The 9,875-nt window shown below is 46.6% G+C and overlaps 1 protein-coding gene across 2 annotated transcripts in view; it reads left to right on the forward strand.

Moving 5' to 3' along the window:
- HUNK (hormonally up-regulated Neu-associated kinase) overlaps positions 1-4,933 on the forward strand; it is a 60,028-nt gene extending 55,095 nt beyond the window's left edge. For both annotated transcript variants that reach the window (XM_072845254.1, XM_072845263.1), the window contains exon 10: positions 1,730-4,933. In XM_072845254.1, coding sequence (XP_072701355.1) covers positions 1,730-2,376 — 647 coding nt within the window. In that variant the 3' untranslated portion in view covers positions 2,377-4,933. The remainder of the gene's footprint in view (positions 1-1,729) is intronic.
- The last annotated feature ends 4,942 nt before the right edge of the window (positions 4,934-9,875 follow it).

Raw genomic sequence — 9,875 nt, forward strand, 5'->3', positions numbered from 1 at the left:
ACGGGGAAAATAAAAGACGAGACAGCCAGAGGAGAGCAGCGCATTAATCATGCAGGGGAGGAGGCAGCCTGGGAGGGATGGGTGAGAGCTGCTCGCAAAAGGAGGTGGAATAAAGGAGTGGAGGAAAAGGGGAGTCAGCGGGGAAAATGGGGTGTCGGTAGTGCGCACGTGGATGGGAGACATTGAGGAGCAGGAAAGTGATGTAGCCGGCTGTTAAATGAGGGAACTAAATGAGGGGAGGTCACTACAGAGCAGCAGGGGGAAATACGGCAATGTAAAACATTTACTGTGGTGTCAGGGTATAGAGTGGTGGCTTATGGTGGTTTCATGCTCTTTGTTGTGACTTGATGAGTTATCATTTGATGCTTTCTACCTGAAAAAAATGTCAAAATGGTGTTCATCTGGCAGCCCAGGCACCTCTGCTGCAAGGTAGCAGTAGTCCAGAGAGCTGGTCAGAAATGGGACATACTTTTTGTGAAAAATTTAGAAAACATTTTAAAATGCTCATTTTGTTCAGATTTGTTGCTCCTTTTGGGAGGGAGGTACTAGAAACCCAGTTCATTTTTTTTCCTCTTTAGGTTTCTCCGTGCTTTTTTGAACTGAAACCTGAAAATCATTCAGATCTCAGCTGAAGTATTTCTCTGCTTATGGAAACCGTGTTTTGACACTTCTTAAATGAAGTGGTCAAATAATTTTGACCAGTTGTAGAAAGAAGCTAGTCAGATTAAACCTGGTCTGCTTTTCCCAGACAACTCTCAATGCAAGTGATTTCATCCCGTACGTCCATTCAGGTCTCAACCCCTGCCAAGACCATCCCTTTCAAAAGAAATACTTGTGAGATTTGTGGCTGTGACCTGAGGGCTGGGAGACCTAAATTATTTTATATCCCTTTTAGATGGTTTGAGACCAAGGGAACTCGTGATTAACTGCCGGTCCACTATTCTTTCAATGAGGGGGAACCTAGCAAAGCAGGCTCCTTGGACAGCTTTCCATAAAAGCAGCAAAACGTGTTTTCTTGCGACTAGCTTGGCATAAGCGAGTGCCAGCATCCTGTAGAAACCGAGCAGATCTTCTCCACGAGCTGTTTTGTTTTATTGGGCCAAATCCTGCAAAGATTGTTCCATTTCTATTTGGTCCTTGCTGGGAGAAGATTATCACTGAAGTCGATGCAGCAAATCTGTTCCAACTGTAACAGCCTGAATCTGGCCGGTGCAGCTACTCCATATTTACATGTGTGAAACCAAGAACAGATTTTGTTCCAAAATGCAAGGAAAGACATTAGGGATTAACTCACTGTTGTCCCCTGTGTCTCTAGGTATGTCAGTGAATACAGTACGCAGACCCAGTTAAAATCATGCAAAGTTGTGCTAAGAAAGGAGAAATGTGAGATTTCTCAGACGTGGCCTTGGAGGATATAATTAATATAAACAGCTGAAGACAGCTGTGGTTTTCCATTCCATGTCCGTGTCTTACTCAGGTTAAGCACTCTTCCTGCCTTTGAGGAAAGGAGCAGATAAATTACCCATGAAACAACAATGTAACTATCAAATGAGAGTCAGGGAATTAGGTTCTGAGTATGTCCCTAAGACCATTTGTTTTAGCTAGTCATTTGTCATGCTCTTCTAAAATTTGTTAAAGGTGATGTCGGACGCTGTCTGCCGTAAGGCAGAGAAGGCAGTGCTATTAAATGCAGTTTGCTCTTCTGGTTCCTTTTCTGATTGCTTTGCAGACTCCAGCGGTGGGGTAAGCCCTTTCCACGAACCCCTGGCAACCAAGACAGGCTGCGTCACTTCCAGCTCCCTGGAGTACCTCGAAGTCCAGCAGCCGCCCCCCAGAACCCCTCGGCTCCTCAAGAGGCAGGAGTCTCCGCAGCAGGAGCCGGCCCGGACCGGGGGCCGGGCAAAGGACTCTCCTCTCATCCTGAATATTGTGCACTCCTTCGAGTCGGTGGACAGAGAGGACCAAATAGACCAGGTTTCCCCTTCTCATCAGTACAGGATTTTAGGCTCGCCAATGAATTTCCCTTACAAAAGCTCAAGTGAAAGGACACTCTCCCCGCTTTTTCAGCCAGGGAGTACATCCCCTGTCCACCCCACCCAAGTCTCTTTCACGTACGAAGAAAAAGCGTATCCGGCAAAGGAAGAAGCAGTGTCCCCTACTCAGCTGGTTTCCAACAACCCCTTGGGCAGCCCTAACTGTGTTAAAAGCAGAGGCAGATTCCCCATGATGGGAATCGGACAGATGCTGCGGAAGAGGAACCAGACGATGCAGTCGGCGAGCGACAAGCCGCTGGAAGCGAGGATGCCTCAGCTGCAGCAGATGAGCCCCACGCAGATTTCCTTCAATGCAGCAGATGCTGTCAGCGGCCAGTGTTAGTCTGACATCCCAGGATTTGCACTGCTGTTCTCTGGGACCTAACCTTTTTTTACTTTTAACAAGAAGGGAAAGCCACAGGCTTGTTACTGTCACTACGTAATAATACACTACAGTGGTCCAACGTAGAAAATCAAAGGTCTGCTTGTAAGAAAGGCGTTGTCCAATATATTAAAGTTGAAAGAAAAGGGCTCTGCTTGTGCTGTTAAGAAATGCTAGCATTTGGCATCTGACTGTAAACTAAAACATGTCTTGAAAGAGCTACGTGAATATGTATTTTCACTGCTCTCATCTAGTATTGCAGTAAGGTTGATTGGAAGAGCAGCGAGCATTAACGGTTTGATTTGTCAAGGTAATCTGCGTGGTGCCATGAATGCCAGTCCCATCCAGGATCTGTGGTGAGACTGCCTGTGCTCCATCTGCCCGTGCCACACACTACATGGTACTGCTACAGGCATTGTTCACGTGGCTAGACAAATGGAAAAACTCCAGATACTATGTCCAAAGTCAACTTGCTAACTTCAAGCACTGCCAAGATGAAGTTGGTAGAAGCTTGAATAAAGACACGAGTGATCTAAACATTCAGAAGAAGTGGGAGTATTGGAAGTCAAAGCAGATTTTACGGTTAATTACATAAAGTAGCTAATAATGGAATCATTTCTTTCCTAAAGAAAATGATGATTTAATGGTGTCACTCAGAAGAAACATGATTATTTAAAAACAAGTTTCATCACATGGAAATTCACCGCACTAGAGGCCTGTTCTTTTCATATGATGGGTCTGCAAGTGGATGCTTCAAACAGTAATCCAGATTGCAACACGCTGTGTTTAAACAATCCAGTCACCTCCGATTTTTGCAGCCATAGTAGTTCCATGGCGCGCCTACATGCAGGACTGCGTTAGCCCATTACAGCAAGGCAGCATTAGACACACCTGAAGGCTTTTCTGAGAGACTTAAAGTGAATTAAAAAGACTGAGATTAAAGAGTGAATTAAAAAGACTAATAAAGAACACATGACCCTGTACCAATGCCATTTTATACTGCAAGATTGGTAATGCAGTGGTTACCAAAAATTCGGTATTGTTATGAGCGGTGAAGATTAACTTTCTTAAAAGGCACCATGCTCTGCATACCAGTCTTGTTTTTCTAAGTAAATGATACATCTGAGAGGTTGGAAACATTTTTTTGGTTCTGTTTTTGTCTTCAAACCATTTCCTATAAATTAGAAGGTTTAGCCAAAGACTACTCTTTTCTTTCGTCTGTACTGCGCTTGCGTATGTGTTTGTGTGTATGGGATGTCTCAACAAAGCTTGTTCCAGCCTGGTTCCCAAGCGGGCAGCCCTGGCCCACGTGTGCCCCACTGCTGCCCACCCAATTAATGTCATTTCAAAACCCGGGCAGCAGAGGCGTGGTCTTCTTCTTAGGGTTGTTGTTGGAAGATGGGGATTTTGCCTCGAGACCATCAGTAGGAATCCAAGCCCTATTTTCATCAATATTTTTGCAAGCAGTTTTGTGGCCCCATTGGTTTGGTGTCTGTGCAAATGCTGCGAGTTACCCCTGTTTGAGAAGCTTTCCTTCCAGTTTCGTGAGAGCTGCACAGGGACTGGGGGAGGAGGGCCAGCAGAGGCAGGGGAGAAGGTCCCCAGCAGAGCCCATAGCTGAGCGCATATTCCCGATTCTCAGCATAGCACAGGCCTTACACCAAAATCTGCAAGAAAAAAATTGGACATTAATCCAAATACTGACAGAACAGATAAGTGGACTGTTCAGTATTTTGAATGCTTGCTGGCAAAACCAGCAGAGCGTGAATGCCCAGAGCACCCTTCTCATCCCTGCAGATGGGACCTTCACCTCGGCACTGAAGCTGCCGGGGAGCTGCAGCTTGGTACAGGGGAGTCTGTATGCATCTTGTACTCTTCAGTGTAGTGAGGACACCCGCCTCTGGGGTAGTTAAGCTACCTGTAAAATAATACACATAAAAATCCCAATATGATAAGAAAGACAGCCCTGAAATAATTTTACTCATTTTCAGATTGAAAAGTGTCATCTTCTGTTTGTACAGAGCACCTGTGCATGCCAGGGGTCCATTTTAGCTCTTCCTTTCATTTAAAAACATCAAAACATTTTCTTTTTCTTCATGCTAAGAACATGTTTGCGCTGCAAAGCTAGCAAGCGGGGACCACTGAAATCCCGTCTTTTGCGTGCATTGGACTTGCATACCTGAATAGATGGCAGATACTGACTTGAATTACAAACTCAGGTTTATTTGGAACCCAATAAACGGTTGGGGGAGGCAGGAAAGAGACATGTATTTTTTGTGAAAACCCAGTAAATACGTGTAAGAATCAGAATGAAAACAGAAATGTTAAATCTTTTATTATATTTATAGAGAATATATGAGTACGACACTGCTAAAACATAACCATGTATCCAGCTTAGACAGTAGCTATGTACAGTCAAACTGCAGTGACCATAGAAGGGACTTACTGAAATACAGTAGTGGAAATTCGAGGGGAAAAAAAATGTATTTGTTATCATTATTAAATATATGTACTTTTTGAACAAGATTGCCATGGACTGCTGACTTTGTTTGCCAGGTCACTATGTAGCAAGGATTATCTAAGTACAAAAAACAACCAGCAAGACGGTGAGGTGACAAGAGGATTGCCAGCACCTTTACCTTCACCCTTTGAATCTGGCTGCTGACTTGCCTATAAACCCTGAGTGAGCTAAAAGGCACGAGGTAGGACTTCCCTTGCTTAATGTTAGCCCTCTGCAAGTTGTGCATCTAGTCTCTGGTCATTATCCAAGCTCTCTTTGTCACCAGTGGAGGCTGATAGGTATCTCCAGTTCTTCCCACCTTAAAACAGAGGTCCAAAATGATGGGAATTAATTGCTCCTCAGCAATGCGTAGCTGCATGCAGACACGAGGGAGGGAACAGGGTTGGCCAGTTCAGATGAGAACCCGGCTTTCAGACAGCCATAGGAAGTCACCCTGATTGATAGAAACAAAAGCATTTGCTGATCAGCTTTCTGCACCTCTGGAGTTAATGTCTTCAAGTTGTAGGGACTAGTCCTACCTTAGCTAAGCTTAGCACAGCCATGCAAACTGGCGATCAGCCTTGCAGCTTCAGTCGGCACATTTCTGTTGTTGTTGATCCCACAATTCTTGTAAGTGCTGTTACTTCCTCCTCCTCCCTTTGTACAAATCTGTTTCCTGGATCAATTGATCCAAAGACCTCCAAAATCAGCAGAGGTCTTTTTCTGGTGTTTGCAATAGGCTTGGCACCGAGCCTGTAATGAACCTGTTTGATAAATCTGAAAATACGCCTTAACACTTCAGGTTGTGCACTGAGGAAGAGAGCACTGCTGAGCTTTGGATGCAAGGTGGAAGCACGGTGGCTTTATGGGGCCTTTCTGAGGTGCTGTTTACGTGCAGAACCCAGTGGAGTCGATGGAGCAGCTGTGAAGCACTTAAACAGGGTTTTGCAAACTAACCGATCACTGGACAGCAGTTCAGGATCCGTAGTGATAAAGTGATTTTGTTCAGGCTCTTCTGCCTGGAAAAATAGGTGCCAAATTTATTCAGCAAGACAACACAAATCAGCATCTGCTGCTAAAGGTGTTGGTCTTTGTACTTGTCCTGTAAATGAGCTGATAAATATTAAAATTCCTGAGTATCCAGGTTCACAAATCCTAAAAGTAAATAACAGTTACCTTCATACGTTTGCACTTGACATCACTTGATCTTTGCAACAAAATCCCGTAGTGTGTAGCTGCAAAATGGCTGGGTCGGGTTTGCAGGAGACTTCTAGGTTTCCAGTGCACCAGTCAGATGGTTTGTCAGCCACTGCCCGGAGACGGCCCAGAACAAACCTGCCCAGGCCAGCAACGTGGCTGTGGTTGATGTATGGAAGAAGGGGAAGGAGAGGGGAGAAAGACTCCCTGGTCAGTATGGCTTTGCTGTACTTCTGCTGGGCAGACTGTCTGTCAATGGCAGAGCGTGAGGCTGGTGGGTAAACTCTCGGCGTGTTGCTGGGTCTAGGGCTGCTGCTTGTGGTAAGGGAGTTTTAGGGTGGCACGGATACACCCCCTCCACAGCTGGTCTGACAAAAACCTCCAGCCCAAGAGGAAGCTGCCCCTTCATTTGTTCATCTGTAATTAAGCTTTAAACTTTACTGTTTGAAGCACCCCAAGCTCATAAGGGCCTTGCTTATCAAGAAGTAAGCAGAAATTTCAGGGACGCTATTGCTGTGTGCGGTAGTTAGGAGTTTGCCTGCCTCTTCCCTGCTTATTTAATACTCGGTGGTCAGTTTTCCCTTTTGTCTCCCCCTCCACGTAGCTTCCCTGGAGTGTAACAAAACTGCTGGGTACAGCCCCTGGGCCTGTTTTTCCTGTTAAAAAATTATCATAGCTCTGTGGACTGAGAGCTACAAGTCACTCCCATGCAGAAATGCAGCCGTGTGGCAAATTCACGAATAGGTGTGACTCCTGTGGTCTTTCCGCCAGCTCCTTGCCTCCTGGTTATGCGACTTGTTTGCATCGGAGGCAGTCTCAAGCAGGAATAGCGTGGGGGAATACCGGGAGAGGGTTCAACTTCATGTCATCGCTTCTCATTCATTGAGAGAAACATGCTCCCTCAGAAGTGAGTGAGTGTCTTATTTGCAGCAGGTTTTCCCTCCAGGGAGCTGCTTGAGCCTTGGTTCCTAGGCCATGTACACTGGCATGTGTTTCCCAGGACATGTTTGCATTGCCTGTAATTGTCTTTCACAAAGATGGCTTGCAGAGGTATGTAGGGGGAGACAGCTGAAATAATTTTGAGTCTTTTCGGTGTTTAATATCAAAAGAAGCCTGTAATATGATGCTTTCTGTTATTGAGGTACAGGCAGTTAGCTGTTGTTAGAAACAAAGGGCATCAGGATAGAGCCTAGAGTAGGGTTTGGAGTTCTCCTGAGCCTCTCTGCTGTCTGCCTGCTGCTGCCAGGGCAATGAAATGCCCCAGAGAGAAGAAATAAGAGGAGGTTTGTTGATGAAGGCTGAGGTACTAAACTTGTTTTAAAATTTTGGTTAATATCTAAAAACAGGACTACTGCATTTTTGAGATATAGATCATAAAGAAATATATTTATTAATGGTTGTATGAATAGCACTCTTCTACCTATAAATGTAAAAATGCCCCAATGCGTTGTATCTCCTGCAACCAGAAAAGATAGACTCGATCTGAAACAAAGAAAAGAAAAGCCACCAGAGGCTTTATTTCAAAATAGCTTCCCTCTTTCTGTTTCACAGAAGGAAACAGAAATGTTGTCTTGTGCTTATAGCATAGGGATGGCTGTTAGATAAAATATTTTGTTTTCCTGCCATCTCTACCTGCCCCGAGACAATTTGTTTCCGACTTGCCCGTGTGTGGACTTGGACCCGTGTTTCCTGTGCACCCCACTGAGCTGATCTGAGTTTCCTCTACCTGGTCACCAGTCCTCATAAAATCTGTGAAAACTTCAGATTTCAGAGACCTCCTTTGGTTGAAAGCAGCCAGGAGGGCTCTGACATTGTTCAGGAGACTGACGGATGGATGGACAGTCTGATCTGGGATCCACGACAGAAATATCTTTTTCACCCCATGTCGACCTGAGTGTTACTGCGGGACGTATCTGACAGGTACTGATATCCAAAGTGTGAGGCATCTACCTGATAGCAGAAATTACGTGGGCGCTCATGCAGCAAAGCTCACGTCGACGTGCCAGGCGATCGGGCAGGCCTGACACTGACATTTCTCAGCCTACCGCACCAACGCATTAGCCACTGGAAACTACATGGGGTTTTGGTGCCTCTTGCCAGGCTCCGCTTTTAAAACACTGTTTTAATTCAGCTAAAATGTTTCTGTCACTTCTGAGGACAGGGGGTCGGGGAGGGAGGGACTGCAGATTTGCAATTGCCAGGTTCACAAGTTCTTGCAGCTTCTGTCTTTGAGCAGCTCTCTGAGTGCAAACCCTTCCCCAGAAAGCCTTCAAAGTGCCTGCGGGTGGCCTTTGTGCCGGCAAGTGGTCTGTCCGTCCCCGTGAGAGCCACCCACATCCGACCAGACCATAAGTCTTTGAAAAACAGCAGTGGGCAGATTTTTGAGAGGAGGCTGGGTTGTTTTAGCAGCTCGATTCCCGGGAGCCCCTGCCCTGGAACTGCAGGAGCAAGGGATTTTGGGGGGCAGGTGGCATAGCCACCCCCCCACTAAGTGAAAGCTGGGGGTGGGATATGGAGCTGCTGAAGGTTTTGAAGGACGAGACAAGCTTCTGACGGGATCTCGCTGCATGTGATCAGCACCCAGCGGCATCGGTGGGAAGGCCTCCAAGCAGCGCCCGCAGGCCTTGGAGCTCATCCTGCAGAAGGCCACCATCGCAGCTGGGGAGTGGGGAAACGGGAAGCCACCCTTGAAGGTAATGCGGAGCAGAAGCCCCCCCAAGACGACGTCCGTAAAACTGGGAGGATCTTCTGCCCTAACATTTTAATCGGGGCACTTGCCGTAACTCCTCCCCCAGCAAAAGTTCCCCTCTCAGATTTATTGATTGTCACTTTCCAAGGAGCAATTAAGTAAAACGTTAGTGCAAAACAGTTTTAGAGGGGTGAAAAAGTGCAGTTTCACAGCATGCCTTCTGAATGGAGGAGTTAGCTATTCCAACAGAAAATGTCTTAAATCGGTGCTTAACTCTCCAGTCCCTGCAGAGGCCACCAATTTGTAACAGTTTATGGATTAATTAGATTTTACTTTGAACCCCAGGGCTATTGATAAAAACTTCAGGCTTTTTACTGATGGGTTTAAGGCTTACCTTCTTAACCACCACGCACAACGAAAACCTTATTTAGTTACTTAAGCACGCGGTAAAATTGCACATTACAAAAACAGCCTTTATTTATGAAAATGATGGCATAGGGGGGGTTGCAGCCAACATTTTAACGTGCACAGCTGTTTTGCCAAGCACCTTTGAAGAAGAGAGGAGGGAAAGAGAACAAGGCTCCGTCCTGCCGCTCAGCAAGCGGTCACTGCAGGAGAAGGTGGCCTTTGGGCTGCGTCCTTCAGGTGCCAGCTCTGGGAACCGGCTGCGGGCAAGGGGAAAGGTGGAGGGGACCCAGCCGGGGGGAGCGGGCTGACAGCAGGAGCCCAGGGGGACAGCTCTCCGATGGGACTCTCCTGCTCTTTGCCACAGCTAAAATAGTCCTCGGAGCAAGCAGGTTTCCTGCATGCTTTTCAGCAGCTTCCATAGGGCAGAATTTACCATTTCCTCCCCAGCCCTGGGCTTGCAGCTCAGCCTTGGGAGAGGACACCAGACCGCATCGTTCCTGTGGAGCAGTTAATGAGAGCTCCATGGGGCTTTCCCTTCCCTCCATGCACCTCATGCCTTACCCCTAGAGGGTTTCCTTCTCCCAGTTACTGGCCTGAGCCCACAAGCGAGGTGACACATGCGATACACTTCAGCGAGTGCGATTTGGGAATAAAACACAGCAGCAA

This window comes from Ciconia boyciana, chromosome 1, assembly GCF_034638445.1.
Source record: "Ciconia boyciana chromosome 1, ASM3463844v1, whole genome shotgun sequence".
NCBI lineage: Eukaryota > Metazoa > Chordata > Aves > Ciconiiformes > Ciconiidae > Ciconia > Ciconia boyciana.